This window comes from Eptatretus burgeri, chromosome 11, assembly GCF_056783735.1.
Source record: "Eptatretus burgeri isolate ZD-2024b chromosome 11, Ebu_testis_v1, whole genome shotgun sequence".
In the NCBI taxonomy this organism is placed as follows: domain Eukaryota; kingdom Metazoa; phylum Chordata; class Myxini; order Myxiniformes; family Myxinidae; genus Eptatretus; species Eptatretus burgeri.
Genome location: NC_140971.1, coordinates 25,022,090 through 25,042,437, shown reverse-complemented (window position 1 = coordinate 25,042,437; position 20,348 = coordinate 25,022,090). Strand labels below are relative to the sequence as shown.

General features: G+C 43.7%; 1 protein-coding gene across 2 annotated transcripts in view; it reads right to left on the bottom strand.

Annotated features, from left to right (window-relative positions):
• CHAF1A (chromatin assembly factor 1 subunit A) overlaps positions 1 to 20,348 on the bottom strand; it is a 109,645-nt gene that overhangs the window by 32,662 nt on the left and 56,635 nt on the right. For both annotated transcript variants that reach the window (XM_085845593.1, XM_085845594.1), the window contains exon 7: positions 16,318 to 16,392. In XM_085845593.1, the coding sequence (XP_085701719.1) occupies positions 16,318 to 16,392 (75 nt within the window). The remainder of the gene's footprint in view (positions 1 to 16,317; positions 16,393 to 20,348) is intronic.

The window sequence follows — 20,348 nt, the reverse complement described above, 5'->3', positions numbered from 1 at the left end:
ACGATGTAGTCCCTAGCGGTGTAATTTACCTTTTTCTTTTAATATCACAGCACGTCATTTATGAAAATAAAAGTACAAATTGACATTCAAAACAATGTTAATGTCATAAATGAAAGTAAGTGTGCATATAAACTTGTATTCTATTGATTTAGTTAAATCTGACAAAAGCTTCAAATGTAATATTTGTCTCGGAGAGTTCCGGTTATTTATTTTTTAATACTTTTTTTTTGTATGTACGTACTTTATGAATGGCCCATACAGGGAATCAGAACGAAGTTTGAAGGGCTATAAAATCAGAACGAGAGCAAATTTCAAAAAAAATGGCTCGTGTTGTTCTCGATAATAGTCCATAGTATCTGAATCACTAATAACATTTGATCTCTCTTGATAAATGAGGGAGGAGATACGATTTGAAATCGACGATTTTCGCAACTTTGACAGCCTCGTGACGTTGACCTCGACATTGGACGACCTTGAAAGTTATATCGTTGTGCACGTCTCATCGACCTCTATCCATTCCACTGTTGGTTATTTGTCTCCACTCGGTTTGATTGTGGACGGACGGACAGACGGACGTACGGACGGACGGACCGACTTCGAGACTGGGGTTATTAGGTCATCTCTACTGAGATGATAGAGATGACCTAAAAAGAAAGTAGTATTATGCAAGTAGTTTGAGACGTAAATAAATGAAGAAAATGAATGAAGTACAATAAGTTGACAATATCTCTTTCTGGTTGTTGGTAAAACACTTCCACATATCCACAAGCCACTTAAGGTGGACAAAGGTTATGTATTCACCCATGTTTGTCTGAGCAGGATATCCAAAAAAGTTATGGATGGATTCAGATGAAACTTGGTGGATAGGTAGGGTGTTATACAGACGAACAGATTAGATTTTGGTGAGGATCCAGATATGAGAATTTAATATTGCAAGTGATTGTTCACCATTGAAAGATGGGGCCAAAAACGATATACAGCACGATGTTTCTAAAGGTTGTGGACGGATGACAAAACTTGTTTTGAAATGCATCCAGTTTGATTCAAAGCCTCCCACTCATTAGACACACGCAAAGCCTCTCCCCCTTCCCCCTGTCATGCACCCCCCTCCCCCCACTCCTCATATCCAGCTCTTAACTGTGTGGACCTCAAACATCTGATGTCTCTGCTCAAACCTGACAGATTTCCCAATCCACGTCACTGCTGATAAACCAGACAATCTGTACAACAAATCTCTTCATCGCACAAGAAGTCCCTGACTCTTTCATGTCTCTCCCCAACTAATGTCTCCTCCCACTGGAAAGGCCTGAACCTCACCCCAGCAGTAGTTGCACTTTACATCAATAACTCAAATTCTCATTGCCCTTGGACTGATGTCACACCTCTCAATTTACAGGAGTATTTCTGGCTGTGACCTTACCTCACCTCCAAACAGTGACGACTCCCACTCATTAGACCCAACCAACTTTTAAACACTCATCCCAACTCTCTCTTCCTCATATGTGGTGATTTAATTTGTCACCATGCAACTTGACTGGGTGTTGGTACCTCTCTCACCAGCCATGGCACTTCAGGACTTCTGTGATTCAAAGGGAGAGACTCAATTTGTGAACTTTCCAACCCAGACTTCTCCCAATCTCATGGGCTCTTCTCCTGCTCTTCCTCTCCTCCAATTAGTTTATCTGATTACATGCTTGTGAGAGTAATCATCTTTCTGGATATTCTCAGAGAACTGCCGCAGTGCCAGCGAGTCCAGCAGTTCACTCAGGCAGATTGGCAAGGACTGCAAGTAACCATTTGAATCCTTTCACCTTCTCTCCCTGTCAAGGTTGGAGTGCCCCAAGGCAGTGTTCTGGGCCCAGTCTTATTCCTGATCTTAATCAATGATCTCTCTCACTCTCCGGAAAATCCTCTTCATCTATTTGCTGACGATCTCACCCTCTGCCGTGATATCCCTCATCCCTCACCCTTCAGACAGGCAGGCTGCAACCTCTTCCCTCTTTTCAGAACTTAAAAAAAAAAAATCACAAGCTGGTCAAACACTTGCAAAAAGTCTTTCAATCCTGACAAACCTCACACTCACACTGTCTCTCTCTGAAAGGACCATCTGGCAAACACTCCTATCTACTTTCTTAACAATCATCATGCGGAATTCAAACTCCTGGGTCTCACCGAGACTTTTCTTGGGCAAACTACATTTCAAAGTTGGCCTTCAAAGCCAGCAGCCGCCTGGGCATCCTCCATCGTAGAACGTCTTCAGTTGGCACACCTGAGTTCATATCCACCTACAAGGCCTTCATCCACAGCTTGATGGGAGTACTGCTCTCCCCTCTGGGCTGGCTCCCCTTGCCTCACCTCTTGCTCAGCTTGATGCTGTGGAAACCAAGGCCTGCAAGATTATTGCAATCTCCCACGATAATGAAAGTTCCATTCGGAATGACCCAATATTGTGAACCACTCCTTCCTAATTCCGTATCCAGGTAATGCATGAACCCATCGCTGGATGCCGAAGGAAAGGAGTACTCTGTTTTTACTGTTTTCTTTGTTAGATTCGCTATATATGCTAGATATCCCTTTTTGTCGGGTTTTCCGTGTGTGTGTGTGTGTGTGTGTGTGTGTGTGTGTGTGTGTGTGTGTGTGTGTGTGTGTGTGTGTGTGTGTGTGTGTGTGTGTGTGTGTGTGTGTGTGTGTGTGTGTGTGTCTGCAACGCGAGGCTCCACAGCACGAACCAGCGAACCGATTTCGATGAAACTTTGCCAACAGGTGCCATATGGTCTGGGAAGGTGCGCGTTTGAATTTCGTTGCTGTGCAGCAGCCGAAAAACCGCGTACAGTATTTTCAATACTTGTCCTTCAGTTTTGAATGTAGAGAAACGAGACTTCGGAATTAAACACCGAGATATTTAGAAAATTTGTCATTTAAGGTGTGTATACAGTGTTTGTAAGGAACTACACCGTCGTTCCACCTTCGATCTCTCCTCGATCAAAACGTTATTGACCAAAGTGAAAAGGATCCAAAATAAATGGAATCACCGGCATTTTTGTCTGTGGATTTCTAATGTTTATTTATTTACCGAAAACGATTCCACGACCCACACACCACCTTCAATTATTTATTTATTTACTGAAAACGATTCCACGACCCACACACCACCTCCAATTATTTATTTATTTACCGAAAACAATTCACCACCCACACACCACCTTCAATTATTTATTTATTTACTGAAAACTATTCCACGACCCACACACCACCTCCAATTACTTATTTATTTACCGAAAACAATTCACCACCCACACACCACCTCCAATTATTTATTTATTTTCTGAAAACGATTCCAAGACCCACACTCCACCTCCAATTATTTATTTATTTTCCATAAACGATTCCACGATCCACACACCACCTTCAATTATTTATTTATTTACCGAAAACGATTCCACGACCCACACAGCACCTCCAATTATTTATTATTTAAAGTGGGAGTGGCGTAGGAAAGTGGGCGTGGCTTATGAAAAATATTGTGTGGCTCAGGAGGTGTGGTCAAACAAGAGCATTGAGAGAAGTTTATCGGGTTTTCCGTGTGTGTGTGTGTGTGTGTGTGTGTGTGTGTGTGTGTGTGTGTGTGTGTGTGTGTGTGTGTGTGTGTGTGTGTGTGTGTGTGTGTGTGTGTGTGTGTGTGTGTGTGTGTGTGTGTGTGTGTGTGTGTGTGTGTGTGTGTGTGTGTGTGTGCAACGCGAGGCTACACAGCACAAACCAGCAAACTGATTCTTTTTCAAATGGTAGTCCTTCAAAAATAGGGTGTCTATTTACCGTCATTTTTTATGAGGAGTGCCAGTTGGCAAAATACGCAATAGGAAAAATCTTGCCAGGTCGAGGAACAATTGTATGTGAACCAAAACGTCTTGGCAATGAATCTTCGTCAGTGAATCGGTCAGAATGAAAAGCATCGTATCCAGCACTTCAGGTCAGGTCAGGTATGGGAGCATGTGCCAGAACAGCGAGTCGCTGCGTCCACTTTCCGCCGGTACTCCAGGGGCCTCCGTCTGGCCATCCCCCAGGCAGATGCCAGGCCCATCCCCATCTCCTTGAGATGATGGTCAACCTGCTGCAACCATGAGGCACGTGGTCGGCCCACTGGCCTCCTCCACTCATGAGACTCCCTCGCTGAGAGAATCTGGTGAGCAGGATCAGCGTCAGGAAAACGAGCCACATGTCCATACAGCCGCAACTGACTCTCACGGACTATGCAGGTAACAAATCTCATCCGAGTCTCTCTCAGCAACCGCTCGTTGGACACAAAATCCGACCAGCGATAGCCAAGGATTCTCCGAAGAGACCTGGTACCAAAGGAATTAAGTCTCCGTCTCAGATCCTTGGTCAGAGTCCAAGTCTCGCACCCATAGAGCAAGACTGGAAGTACCAAGGACCTGAAGACTCGGACTTTCGTCCTCCCGCACAGGTACCGGCAGCGCCACACCCCATGATCCAGTGAATCCCTGACTCCCCAGGCCCGACCCAGACGTCCATTGACCTCTGACTCGCAGCCAGCAGAGACATGAATATTACTGCCAAGGTAAGTGAATCTCTCCACGACCTAAACATCCTCACCACAAACAGACACAGACAGGACAGCATCATCCAAGATGTCACCGAAAGCCTGGATCTTAGTTTTGACCCAAGAAACCCGTAATCCCAATGGCTCCGACTCCTCATTCAGCACCTCGAGGGCCCCCAAGAGGATGTCTGAAGTCTCCGCAAAGATGACTGCATCATCTGCAAAATCAAGGTCCGAGATCTTGACATTGCCAAACGATGCACCGCAACTTGATCTCTCTGACATCCTCCCTAAAATCCAGTCCATACAAGTGCTGAAAAGTGTGGGGGCAAGTACACATCCCTGACGAACTCCAGTAACAACTGGAAATAAGTCAGAGATGGTACCACCACACTTCACAGCACTCTCAGTACCAGAGTAGAGTTCAGACATCAGATCGATCAGTTTTGGTGGCACCCCACGAAGACCAAGAATCCTCCAGAGGACATCCCGATTCACTGAATGGAACGCTTTACAGAGATCAACATAGGCTGCAAGCAGCCCCTGCCGAAACTCTCGTCTCCATTCGGTGAGGACACGAAGAGCAAGGATACAGTCAATCGTTGACTTCTTTGGTGTAATGCCTGACTGCTCTGGACGCTGGTGCTCAAGCAGATGGTGGCGAACCCTATCAAGAATTATCCGAGCAAAGACCTTGCCCGGCACTGAGAGCAGCGTCACCCCTCGGTAGTTGTTGCAGTCTTGGCGATCACCCTTCCCTTTCCAGAGAGGGACAACAAGGCCCTTCTTCCAGTCAGTTGGGATGATGCCTGTGTTCCAGGCAGAGCACAAAACTGCATGCAACGACACGAGTGCAGCATTTCCACCAGCCTTGAGAAGTTCAGCATGGATGCCACAGATCCCTGGAGCTTTGCCCCGTTTCAACTGGTTCACCGCAGCCCGTGTTTCCACAAGCGAAGGTGGACCACAGTTGATTCGAGGGTCAGCAACAGGGATTGTAACACCCTTGACGTCCAACTCGACAGCTGGGGGATCAGCCTGGTACAACCGCTCAAAGTAACCGGCCCAGCGGGCCTTCACTTCAGACTCCTCTGTCAAGAGCCTACCACTCTCTACTCGAACTGCAGTGCTCCGAGGGATGGGCTTGGATGAACGTAATGCGCGAATTCCCCTGTAAGCGGGACGAGAATCACCTGTCTACAGATGATGCTCTACCCCATCACAGATTCCTCGCACATAGGCCTCCTTGTCCACCCTCAGTGCACGTACAGTTTTACGCCTCAGCTCCCTGAACAGCTCAGCTCTGCCATTCAGCCTGGCCCTGCGACTCTGGTCAATGGTATCCAGTGTCCCTTGAGAGACAAAATTCTTCTTTGCCCTGCGGTGAGCTCCAAGGCATCCACCGGCAACATCAAGGACGGTGGTCGTGAAGGCGTTCCACAACTCTTCAGGACCCCCCAAAGCACCCAGACCCCCCAAGTGTCCACTCAGCCTGTTCGCAAACTCCTCAGCTACTCTCTCATCCCTAAGCTTGGCAACATCCAGCCTAGGCTGGGATGGTACCATTCTCCAGGATTTAAGGTGCAGCTTTAGAGTTGCTACAACAAGCCTGTGGTCAGTATTGAGGAACTGAGCACTCCGGTAGACCCTGCAGTTCTGCATCATCCTCCAACGACCGTCAATGAGGACATGGTCAATCTCCTTTGCCACACTGCCAGCGTTGGGATACCAAGTCCAGCGATGAGCTTGTGGGCGCTGAAACCATGAACCAGCCACCCTAAGTCCATGACCTTAGTGCTATTCTGGTTCATAGTTCCTGACCCATGGGGACCAACACACACCTCATAACCATCCCAATCAGTTCCAGTCGATGCATTGAAATCCCCCAAGACTAGAAGTGTATCTCGTCTGGGGCACTGATCAACCACAGACTCGAGTGTGGCAAAGAATGCATCCTTCACGGTGAGATCACTCGCCTCAGTCGGAGCATAAACAGAGACCAGGGAAATGACACCTAAGGAGTGACGAATCCTTAATCTCATAATACGCTCGTTGACCGGTGTTACCTCAATTATCATTGGGGTCAGCTTATTGGACACAGCTACAGCAACTCCTTGGGTATGGCAACCATCAGAGCGACCAGACCAATAGTAGGTGTAACCACCCACCATGATCTCGCCGCAATCCGGTCTCCGAACCTCAGAGAGAGCTGCAATCCCGATGTCCAAACGCTTGAGCTCAGATGATAACAGAGACAGGTGATCATCCTCTCTTAGGGATAGGACATTCCAGGCACCCACCCGAAGGGACCGCCTCAGGTTAACCCAAGGAGACCGCCGTCTGGTGGACGACACCTCAGCACCACTCCGACACACTCTCCCGCAATCTGACCCAGGGATGTTACCCCGTGGTTTCCCTCCTATCATCAAAGATTGGGGGTCCCGAAGGCTTTGCCCCAATCCCGTCATGCGGTGAGCTGCCCTGCGAAGGGAAGCTGCGCAGGAGGTACTCCCACGGAGTGGGTTTTCAGATTTTTTTGCTTTTTTGCGTTTTGCGGAATGAAGGGTTTTACGGTGGCCGGAGTGCAAATCCTGCCACCAACCTCCTAATAAGAAGTGACCCAACTGCAGGAGGATGTCCGCAGACACAGTTGGGCACTAGATATGGATGGCCGTTGGCTCACAAAGAGCTCCTCCGCCCTTTGACAGGTTTTGTTTTTAATCCTGCTGGGTGTCCATATCCAAACACCCCCCTCACCAGAAAACCTGGTGGGGGAGACGGTTTAGTCGCCGACAACCCGACCATGGAACAGGTTAGTACAGGTTTACATGGTACCTGTAGCAGGTGACAGATCGAACCTGACCTGACATCCTAACGAATCGAACCTGACAGCACTTCGATCCTCACGAATCCCTCGTCGCCTACCGGCTTGTTACTTAAGAAATCTTTAGATTTCGTAAGTATATTGATGACTTCCGTTTGTTAATCTTGCCAAAATTTTCGGCAAGATTGTATAGGTCAGTAAGTTAGTTTATTTGTTTCTTTATTTGTTTATTTGTTTTTTGTCACTTTCATGAAAGTGTTTGTCGTCGCCTATTTTTCGCCTTTAAATCACTCTGTAGAGCGCAATTCTCATTGAAATCTCTTGTGGTGACACATATCATAGTATTATTGGAATACCCTTCAGCACACATAATGGTCAAGGTCAAGGTCAAAGGTCAAGGTCACTTAGTGGTAAATTATGGAGTTCAACGAAACCCTAATTTTGGGAGTAATTTTGATCGAATCTTCTCAAAACTTTGTAGGAATGTAGCATATGGTTTAGCGCTCAGTTGATAAGTTTTTGGTGGAGATCGGCCTTGACCTTCATGGTTAGCGCCTGAGGTCGAAATGTTTTGACCCCAAGGTCAATTTTTCAAATCTGAGGTACCATATCGAGTAATACCTCATATGAAAGCCCTTGATGAGCGCTTTCCAGATCTGTAGTTTGTCAAGGAACCAAAAATGCTTCCTGCAATAACAGAACGTTCTCCAGCATCCATATATTATTGGTAGTTTTCAATCTTAAGATTAATCTTTACATCATTATCAATAGAATCTTTCCACAAGTCTCGATAGGCCGAGCGATAGACTCTGATCAATGTGTCACAAGTATTTGTTTCAGTTTGCGCTTCACGTGCTTCGGTTCGGCAAGATTTTTCGTTTTATGAACGAAATTCTGGCAAGTTTGTTTGTTTGTTTGTTTGTATGCACGATAACTCGAGAACGGAAGAAGCGACCAATGTCAAATGACACCACGTGATTCAGGAGGGTGATGGCCAGTGCTGATTAGTTTTTGGTCAAAATCGGTCAAAGGTCAAGGTCACAGTGAGGTCAAACATAATTCCGTAAATTCATGTGGAGAAATGGAGTATTTTTGCTTCGCTCGACGTTACGAGTTCGTTTTAACTTCGATTTTAATTTTGTCTTCGGTTTTTGCAATCGCTTAAAACTCGGTTGTCGAAATTCTGGTAAAAATTGGATGTTTTGGAGACGTTTTAAGATTGCATAAAAAATATTTCACTCGACGCGTCACGGGTCATCCCATGATGCAGTGCGCTCGAGCAGACGCGTCGTTGAGTTACGTAAACGTATAATTGCGTGGAGAAATGGAGATTTTTGCTTCGCTCGACGTTACGAGTTCGTTTTAACTTCAGTTTTAATTTTGTCTTCGGTTTTTGCGATCGCTTAGGATGCTTAAAACTCGGATGTCGAAATTCTGGTAAAAATCAGATATTTTGGAAACGTTTTAAGATTGTATAAAAAATATTTCAATCGACACGTCACGGGTCGTCCCATGATGCAGTGCGCTCAAGCAGATGCGTCGTTCGTAAAGGTGTCATATAATTGCGTGGAGAAATGAAGATTTTTGCTTCGGTCGATGATACGATTTTTGATGGTTTGACACAGAATCATCGTAGAAACTTCTGGTTTGCGTCGCTACCTTCTCGAGAGACAGCTTTCATTAGACAAGGTCAAAGGTCAAGTTGACGATTTCGTAAGTACCAGTCTATGACTGCTTGTTTGTTCTTTACAAAATCTAAAGATTTCGTAAGTATATTGATGCCTTCCGTTTCTGTTTGTTTGTTTGAAGGCACGATAACTCGAGAACGGAAGAAGCTACCAATGTCAAATTACACCACGTGATTCAGGAGGGTGATGGCCAGTGCTGATGAGATTTTGGTCAAAATCGGTCAAAGGTCAAGGTCACAGTGAGGTCAAACATAATTCCGTAAATTCATGTGGAGAAATGAAGTATTTTTGCTTCAATCGACGTTACGAGTTCGTTTTAACTTCGATTTTAATTTTCTCTTCGGTTTTTGCGATCGCTTAGGACGCTTAAAACTCGGTTGTCGAAATTCTGGAACAGCGATGAATAACTGATTTATATAATAAATAATAAGTCTTTTATCAGATTCTTCTGAAAAGTAATACACCTATTATCTGGCATATCCTGCTGGTACTGAATCACTTTTTTAAAAAAATAAAAACAAAAAAATGGAATTTTTATTAGAAATCTATTTTTTGTCTGGGACTCATTATCTGCAAACAACAGTGTAAAATCGTAGACCACAATGAATTCAGAATTCAAGCTCCCCTTGGGCTTCTGACTGATTCATGCTTTTATTAGACAAGGTCAGAGGTCAAGTTGACGATTTCGTAAGTACCAGTCAATGACTGCTTGTCTGTTTGTTTGTTTGTTTGTAGGCAGGATAACTCGAGAACGGAAGGTACCAATGTCAAATTACACCACGTGATTCAGGAGGGTGATGGCTAGCGCTGATTCGATTTTGGTCAAAATCGGTCAAAGGTCAAGGTCACAGTGAGGTCAAACATCATTCCGTAAATTCACGTGGAGAAATGGAGTATTTTTGCTTCGCTCGACGTTACGAGTTCGTTTTAACTTCGATTTTTTGCGATCGCTCAGGACGCTTAAAACTCGGTTGTCGAAATTCTGGTAAAAATCGGATGTTTTGGAGACGATTTAAGATTGTATAAAAAATATTTCACTCGACGCGTCACAGGTCGTCCCATGATGCAGTGCGCTCGAGCAGACGCATCGTTGAGTCACGTTAAGGTTTTCCGTGTGCACGCTGACGGTGTTTTCGATAAAGATGGTGTTTAAAAGTCATTTTTTTTATCCCAATAAAGGTTATGGTCGCATGCCTGACTCGCTAAGCCGTCGGATTATGTAAAGATTGTTGGTGGATGGCCGAATATTACAGTTTTGTGACTTTGATAAAATAATATGAAATAAATGCGTGGAGAAATGGAGATTTTTGCTTCGCTCGACGTTACGAGTTCGTTTTAACTTCGATTTTAATTTTGTCTTCGGTTTTTGCGATCGCTGAGGACGCTTAAAACTCGGTTGTCGAAATTCTGGTAAAAATCGGATGTTTTGGAGAGGTTTTAAGATTGGATAAAATAATATTTCACTCGACGCGTCACGGGTCGTCCCATGATGCAGTGTGCTCGAGCAGACGCGTCGTCGAGTTACGTCAAGGTATAATTGCGTGGAGAAATGGAGATTTTTGCTTCGGTCGACGTTACGATTTTTGATGGTTTGGTACAGAATCATCGTAGAAACTTCTGGTTTGCGTCACTACCTTCTCTCGACACAGCTTTTATTAGACGAGGTCAGACGTCAAGTTAACGATTTCCTAAGTACCAGTCAAAGACTGCCTGTTTGTTTGTTTGTTACTCACGAAATCTTTAGATTTCATAAGTATATTGATGACTTCCGTTTCTGTTTGTTTGTTACAAAATCTAAAGATTTCGTAAGTATATTGATGACTTCCGTTTGTTACTTACGAAATCTTTAGATTTCGTAACGAAATTGATGACTTCCGTTTCTGTTTGGTTGTTTGTTTGTTTGTTTGTTTGTTTGTTTGTAGGCACGATAACTCGAGAACGGAAGAAGCTACCAATGTCAAATTACACCACGTAATTCAGGAGGGTGGTGGCTAGCGCTGATTAGATTTTGGTCAAAATCGGTCAAAGGTCAAGGTCACAGTGAGGTCAAACATCCAAAACATTTGATTTTTGATGGTTTGGTACAGAATCATCGAAGAAACTTCTGGTTTGCGTCGCTACCTTTTCAAGAGACAGCTTTTATGAGACAAGGTCAGAGGTCAAGTTGACGATTTCGTAAGTACCAGTCTATGACTGCTTGTTTGTTTGTTTGTTTGTGACTTACGAAATCCAAAGATTTCGTAAGAATATTGATGACCCGTTTCTGTTTGTTTGTTTGTTTGTAGGCACGACAACTCAAGAACGGAAGAAGCTACCAATGTCAAATTACACCACGTGATTCAGGAGGGTGATGGCTAGTGCTGATTAGATTTTGGTCAAAATCGGTCAACGGTCAAGGTCACAGTGAGGTCAAACATTCGATTTTTGATGGTTTGGAACAGAATCATCGTAGAAACTTCTGGTTTGCGTCGCTACCTTCTCAAGAGACAGCTTTTATTAGACAAGGTCAGAGGTCAAGTTGACGATTTCGTCAGTACCAGTCTATGACTGCTTGTTTGTTTGTTTGTCGGCACGATAACTCGAGAACGGAAGAAGCTGCCAATGTCAAATTACACCACGTGATTCAGGAGGGTGATGGCTAGTGCTGATTAGATTTTGGTCAAAATCGGTGAAAGGTCAAGTTCACAGTAAGGTCAAATATTCGATTTTTGATGGTTTGGTACAGATAACTCGAGAACAGAAGAAGCTACCAATGTCAAATTACACCACGTGATTCAGGAGGGTGGTGGCGAGCGCTGATTCGATTTTGGTCAAAATCGGTCAAAGGTCAAGGTCACAGTGAGGTCAAACATTCAAAACATTCGATTTTTGATGGTTTGGTACAGAATCATCTTTGAAACTTGTGATTTGCGTCGCGACGTTCTCTCGAGACAGCTTTTATTAGACAAGGTCAGTGGTCAAGTTGACGATTTCGTAAGTACCAGTCTCTGACTGCTTGTTTGTTTGTTTGTTTGTTTGTTTGTTTGTAGGCACGATAACTCGAGAACGGAAGAATCTACCAATGTCAAATTACACCACGTGATTCAGGAGGGTGATGGCGAGCGCTGATTAGATTTTGGTCAAAATCGGTCAAAGGTCAAGGTCACAGTGAGGTCAAACATCATTCCGTAAATTCACGTGGAGAAATGGAGTATTTTTGCTTAGCTCGACGTTACGAGTTCGTTTTAACTTCGATTTTAATTTTGTCTTCGGTTTTTGCGATCGCTTCGGATGCTTAAAACTCGGTTGTCGAAACTCTGGTAAAAATCGAATGTTTTGGAGACGTTTTAAGATTGTATAAAAAATATTTCACTCGACACGTCACGGGTCGTTCCCATGATGCAGTGCGCTCGAGCAGACGCATCGTTGAGTCACGTTAAGGTTTTCCGTGTGCACGCTGACGGTGTTTTCGATAAAGATGGTGTTTAAAAGTCATTTTTTTATCCCAATAGAGGTTATCGTCGCATGCCTAACTCGCTAAGCCGTCGGATTATGTAAAGATTGTTGGTGGATGGTCGAATATTATAGTTTTGTGACTTTGATAAAATAATATTAAATAAATGCGTGGAGAAATGGAGATTTTTGCTTCGCCTGATGTTACGAGTTCGTTTTCACTTCGATTTTAATTTTTTTCTTCGGTTTTTGCGATCGCTAAGGACGCTTAAAACTCGGTTGTCAAAATTCTGGTAAAAATCGGATGTTTTTGAGAGGTTTTTAGATTGTATAAAAAATATTTCACTCGACACGTCACGGGTCGTCCCATGATGCAGTGCGCTCGAGCAGACGCATCGTCGAGTTACTTTAAGGTATAATTGCGTGGCAAAATGGAAATATTTGCTTCGGTCGACGTTACGATTTTTGATGGTTTGGTGCAGAATCATCGTAGAAACTTCTGGTTTGCGTCGCTGCCTTCTCTTGAGACAGCTTTTATTAGACGACGTCAGACATCAAGTTGACGATTTCCTTAGTAGCAGTCTATGACTGCTTGTTTGTTTGTTTGTTTGTTTGTTTGTTTGTTTCTTCCGAAATCTTTAGATTTCATAAGTATATTGATGACTTCCGTTTCTGTTTGTTTGTGACTTACGAAATCCAAAGATTTCGTAAGTATATTGATGACTTCCGTTTCTGTTTGTAACTTATGAAATCTAAAGATTTCGTAAGTATATTGATGACTTCCGTTTCTGTTTGTTTGTTTGTTTGTTTGTTTGTGGGCACGATAACTCGAGAACGGAAGAAACAACCAATGTCAAATGACACCACGTGATTCAGGAGGGTGATGGCGAGCACTGATTCGATTTTGGTCAAAATCGGTCAGAGGTCAAGGTCACAGTGAGGTCAAACATAATTCCGTAAATTCACGTGGAGAAATGGCATATTTTTGCTTCGCTCGAGGTTACGAGTTCGTTTTAACTTCGATTTTAATTTTGTCTTCGGTTTTTGTGATCGCTTCGGACGCTTAAAACTCGGTTGTCGAAATTCTGGTAAAAATCGGATGTTTTGGAGACGTTTTAAGATTGCATAAAAATATTTCACTCGACGCGTCACGGGTCGTCCCATGATGCAGTGCGCTCGAGCAGACGCGTCGTTGAGTTACGTTAAGGTATAATTGTCTGGAGAAATGGAGATTTTTGCTTTGCTCGACGTTACGATTTTTGATGGTTTGATACAGAATCATCGTAGAAACTTCTGGTTTGCGTTGCTACCTTCTCGAGAGACAGCTTTTATTAGACAAGGTCAGAGGTCAAGTTGACGATTTCGTAAGTACCAGTCTATGACTCCTTGTTTGTAGGCACGATAACTCGAGAACGGAAGAAGCTGCCAATGTCAAATTACACCACGAAATTCAGGAGGGTGATGGCTTGTGCTGATTCGATTTTGGTCAAAATCGGTCAAACGTCAAGGTCACAGTGAGGTCAAATATTCGATTTTTGATGGTTTGGTACAGATAACTCGAGAATCGAAGAAGCTACCAATGTCAAATGACACCACGTGATTCAGGAGGGTGATGGCAGGTGCTGATGAGATTTTGGTCAAAATAGGTCAAAGGTCAAGGTCACAGTGAGGTCAAACATTCGATTTTTGATGGTTTGGTAAAGAATCATCGTCGAAACTTTTGGTTTGCGTCGCTACCTTCTCTCGAGACAGCTTTTATTAGACGAAGTCAGAGGTCAAATTGACAATTTCATAAGTACCAGTCTATGACTGCTTGATTGTTACTAACGAAATCTAAAGATTTCGTAAGTATATTGATGACTTCCGTTTGTTTGTTTGTTTGTTTGTTTGTTTGAAGGCACGATAACTCGAGAACGGGAGAAGCTACCAATGTCAAATTACACCACGTAATTCAGGAGGGTGGTGGCTAGCGCTGATTAGATTTTGGTCAAAATCGGTCAAAGGTCAAGGTCACAGTGAGGTCAAACATCCAAAACATTCGATTTTTGATGGTTTTGTACAGAATCATCGTTGAAACTTCTGGTTTGCGTCGCTACCTTCTCAAGAGACAGCTTTTATTAGACAAGGTCAGAGGTCAAGTCGACGATTTCGTAAGTACCAGTCTATGACTGCTTGTTTGTTTGTTTGTAGGCACGATAACTCGAGAAAGGAAGAAGCTTCCAATGTCAAATTACACCACGTGATTCAGAAGGGTGATGCCTAGTGCTGATTAGATTTTGGTCAAAATCGGTCAAAGGTCAAAGGTCAAAGTCACAGTGAGGTCAAATATTCGATTTTTGATGGTTTGGTACAGTTAACTCGAGAATGGAAGAAGCTCCCAATGTCAAATTACACCACGCGATTCAGAAGGGTGATGGCTCGTGCTGATTAGATTTTAGTCAAAATCAGTCAAAGGTCAAGGTCACAGTGAGGTCAAACATTCGATTTATGATGGTTTGGTACAGAATCATCGCAGAAACTTCTGGTTTGCGTCGCTACCTTCTCAAGAGACAGCTTTTATTAGACAAGGTCAGAGGTCAAGTTGACGTTTTCGTAAGTACCAGTCTATGACTGCTTGTTTGTTTGTATGTAGGCACGATAACTCGAGAACGGAAGAATCTACCAATGTCAAATTACACCACGTGATTCACGAGGGTGATGGCTTGTGCTGATTAGATTTTGGTCAAAATCGGTCAAAGGTCAAGGTCACAGTGAGGTCAAATATTTGATTTTTGATGGTTTGGTACAGAATCATCGTAGAAACTTCTGGTTTGCGTCGCTACCTTCTCAAGAGACAGCTTTTATTCGACAAGGTCAGAGGTCAAGTTGACGATTTCGTAAGTACCAGTCTTTGACTGCTTGTTTGTTTGTTTGTTTGTCCGGGAGATATCTCAGCCATCCTTTGATCTTGGAAGCTGAAATTTGGGGACAAAACTGGACGTGCTTTGGCAAAAAAAGATATTTTTAATTTTTTTCATCAATTATTATCGATTTATTAATTACTTATTTATTTTATTTCTCAGCCTGGCAATATATCAGGCATATTTTGAGCTAGTTAGCTGATATTTAGATGTATCTCTTCGAGTGTATCTCTACGAGTACTTTGAATGTATCTCCTCGAGTCAAATTTTGAGTTAAAAAAAAAAAATCTTGTTTTGACCCTCGTGACTCCAGGTCCTCACCCCCTGGAGCATGAACTGGGGTTGAAATCCAATTTTTTATATTTTTGTTACATTCAGTATTTAATGCATCCCCTTATGTTTGCATCGACAAGATTTAATTTAAAAAATGTTTTTAAAATGTGCCTGTAATTGCATTAAAATTTTTGCTTTGGGACCTTTTGACCCGGGGGCAGGGCCAAAATGACACTGCTCTCGCACCTTCTTGCCATGTGGTGATCATATTAACAACTACCAAGTTTGGTGTAATGTCTGTTCAATTGTTTAGGAGGAGATAGCGTGACAGACAGACAGATAGAAGGAACCGTACGGGGCAGGTGAGTGATAGTTCACACACCCAGTACACATGACAGCATTTCATCCCCTTCCTTCTTGTGTCATGGTGCAAACTTCGACAATCAATTCTTTTTTATTTGTTTGGTGACAGCAGTCGTAGCAATAATCATTGAGGAAACCATTTCAATACAAGATATTTGCAGATGTGATTTAAAAAAATTTATTATTTTATTATGTTTCATCATTTACATCTTTAATCACTATACATATTGATGTTCAAAAATAAAGGACTTCAAAGAATGAAAAAAAAAAAAAAGTCACCTTCTGGTTTGGGAGGCAAGATGATTTCCTGAAGAACTTCACAAATGCTTCTTTATGTCTCTCATCTTTTTGTTTCTATAAAAAAAAAGAAATGTTACAGATAACTTGCATGGTCTCATTATATACTTCAACTTCAAAACTAAAACTTGCAACCTCTTTGCAGAGCGTTTGTGCTGCCAAAGCAGTTTCTTAACAAGGATGGTTTGCCATTGCCTGCCCAGTGTTATTCTAGTCCAATTTTCAGGAATTGTGACACCCCTATGCATTCCAGAGTAAATTTGGCAGATTCACCCCCCCCCACAATGATTTGGGGTGGCTGAATCCATTTTTACTGTCTGCAAAGCTGAAAAAAGTGATGGCTAAGATTTTAGAAGCAGAAATCCAAAATGGCCAGAAAAATCTAGATTTAAGGCAATCTTGGCATACATTTCCATTGCAACTCCCCCAAAACACTTATGGACACTTTTAATTTTGGGGTGATGATTCTTTATTGGAATGGCCAGTGACAATGAAGCAAGGTTTGACTAGTAGCCTGCATCAATTCAAATTTGCCACCTTAAAATAGCATATAAATCATCAGTCTGAGAAACGTTTGCTCTGTAAATGTACTGTGCCCCTTGCTAGAATAAAATCTAGTTTGTTTTGTTTTATACTAGCAGGGGTCCCTCCTCCCACCCCACCCCTTCCTCCATACACCCGAGTCCCTCCGGACTCCCACCTCACCCTTCCCATGCCTTCTCCCATCCTGTACCTCCACCAGTTGCTTGTGTACAGATTCAAGTTTCTTGTTGAGCGCTCACAAAGTGGCTTAAGCACTCAAGCAAGCACTTCATTCAAAACCGTTAAGGAACAGTTGTCTTGGCAAGCACGAGCTCGCTGCTTGGTAAATGAACACACCCCTGGACATCTCAACAGCATACAGTACATACAAAACGCCGACAAAAGGACAGTTTTTTTTAAAAAATTTAAGATTTCAAATATTAATCATGAGCAGATATGCCTGTCACTTCGCTGATGGGAATACAAAAGGGGGGGGGGAGACAAGAACTCACTCAGAATGATGGAGCACCAACCACGCACTCAGGATGACGACGCACGAACCACTCACACAGGAGATGACGCGGCACGGCAAATACGTCCGCAGTGAGTGAAAGATTTGTTCAGAATGACATAGCACAGTTCCGCTATCGACTGTCGGGGCTCGGCAAGTGACTTAAGCACTCCAATTGAATGGTTGATAAGGAATGGCTGGACAGGCTGTAGCTGTTATACCATAACAGATCCCTTTAACTTTAAAGCCGGTTTTCATCGCAGCCACATCAGTTAAAGAAATAAAATGAATTCGTTCAAATAATGACTTTATCCACAAAAGAGTTCCTGCTTAATGTAGATATTGTAGAACAACCCTGGAGACATCACAAAGTTTAATCGTCTGTGAAGTAGACATTGCAGATAATCCGCCATGTTGCCTGGTCGTCTGTGCACACATCACGTGGTCCATCGGATAGTGCAAAAATAATAACTATTTTAAAATGTCCTTCTTTCACCAGATTTGCTTTGATTCCTTGGAGAGCACCTCGCAAAACTTCTAAAAATATAGACACAGATCTGGCAGACACTATGGATAAGCAGTCCATCTGAGGGGCAGGGCATGAGGTCAAGCAGTGAATGCATAAACTCATTTCGCTCAGCGAAGCTGGTTAATTTTGGCACATTCCTAAATATTTTGTTCACTCAATATAATTCTCCAAACAATAGAAAAAATTAATTTAATGCTTTGTAAATCACATTTTCTTGTGTTTGTAATATATATATATATATATATATATATATATATATATATATATATATATATATATATATATATATATATATATATATATATATATATATATATAGAAAACAGCTCTGTGGGACAGAGCCTGGTGTTGGCGCAGTGGTTGGGGCAGCGGCTTGGGATCCAAAAGGTCCTGAGTTCAAGCCCCGTTGAGCCACTGAATTAATACACCAGGGGGTTGACTCAGCCCGTCATCCTTCCGAGGTCGGCGAAATGAGTACCAGTATACTGGGCCGGTGTATACCCCGGTTAAAATAGGTGTACCATATCCCTGTGTCGTAAGAGGCGACCAGGGTTGCGTCAGGAAGGGCATCCGGCGTAAAACCTGTGCCAAATCTCTATGCAGATCAAACGGATGATCCGCTGTGGCGACCCCTAACGGGAGCAGCCGAAAGAAGAAGAAATATATATATATATAGAAATATATATAGAAATATATATAGAAATATATATAGAAATATATATATAGAAATATATATATAGAAATATATATATAGAAATATATATATAGAAATATATGTATAGAAATATATATAGAGAAATATATATAGAAATATATATATATAGAAAATATATATATATGGAAAAAAAATATATATATATATATATATAGAAAAATAGATGTAGATATATATATATATATATATATTGTGCGAATTCGCAACCGCAGGAGTGCGAACGGCCATGTAACTCGAATCGCTGCACGTCGCCCACCGGACGGACAATTCTGTCGTGACCCTCTCGGAACAACGCCGGGAGCTCGTCACGGGTGGGGGTTTAACCCCACCACGACCGTACCAATTGCCCACCCGTGCAGGATAGGGTTGCTCGCCAAATTCGATCTACCTAAGTACCTGCGCGAATGGTCGACCGGGCGATCGTACCTTGCCGCAGGTCAACTCTGGACATGAGCCGCTTGGGCGGCCCATTCCGTACTATCGGGATAACCGAGCGGTGTTATCGTCGACCTGGACGGTTCAGATTAATTACCGGGATCTTGCACCCGTTATGAACCCTTTATGTGAAGCAGGATGGAGAGTCAATAGAGAAAAGACAAAGCGAAACGGGCACAGTTCAACAAGCAAGCATTTTATTTCCCGGCACACGGAAAGCACGTATATACAGCCATACAGAATCAAAATGGACAGAAAGCAAATGTAAGAGCTAAAACCGACTACGCGTACACACGGCAACACTTATACAGTTTTACTTCACAAAGGGCACCAACACACATTTTCACAAAAGCAAACGAAAGAAGCCACCCTTACAGACAAGGAGGCAGACAGGCCCGTAGGCCAAATGTGCGCGTGACCTGGGGGAGCGGCCAGGTCCACGAGACCGGGGAGGTCTGACCCGCGTCCTCGTGACGCGTTGGCGGGCAAGCCGCAAATGTGGCCGTGCCGCTGTGCCTCGACTCCGTGCCCCTTGGCGGGTTTCGTTGGCACGACGTTTGGGGTGGGGTGGGAACGGGGCCCCCTTTTGCACTATCTCAGCACGGGGGAAAGGGGGAATTGTTGATGCCCTGGGGGAGGGGAATGGCTGGCTGGCTTGGGCCCCACGACGAGACGAGCGATCCCCCACACCGCAACCTCGTTGCCGACCGCCATCCTTCTTGCCTCGGACCCGAGCTCCCTTGCTTGAAGTTCCACCGCGCGCACTGAACTCTGCCAACGCAACGATCCTTGTCCCCAAGAGCAACCTCTCGACGACACTCTCCAAGCAACTCCAAAACCAAACTCTCTTTCGATTCGCCTTGCGCTTGCCGTTTTTACGCGGCAGGAGCAGCCAATATGCAAATTTTAGGATCAGAACACGATTGGAGGCGGGGCCACGCCACCCCCCTCCCCCCCGGTCAGCCATTGGTCGGGCAAAAATGGGCGTGAACCTCTCCTGATCCTAAAATTTGCATATACAGACTTCACATACACACGCTTGGAGGCGGGGCCAAGCTGCCCCTCGCTCGCCAATTGGATGGAGGAGAAGTGGGCGTGAAGAGTTTCTGATCCAAATTTTCCACTCGGAAAGGCCGCCATTCGCGCTCGCGGCTCGGTGCGTTCGGCACCAATTGCCGAACGGGCCCGAGAAAGCCCGACATTCAGTGCTCGCAGGTGTTGCGGGAATGGCCGTGGAAGCGATGATGTGGGATGAATTCGTGAAGGTAAAGGCGAAGGTGGTGGAGGGTCTTCTGTGGTGA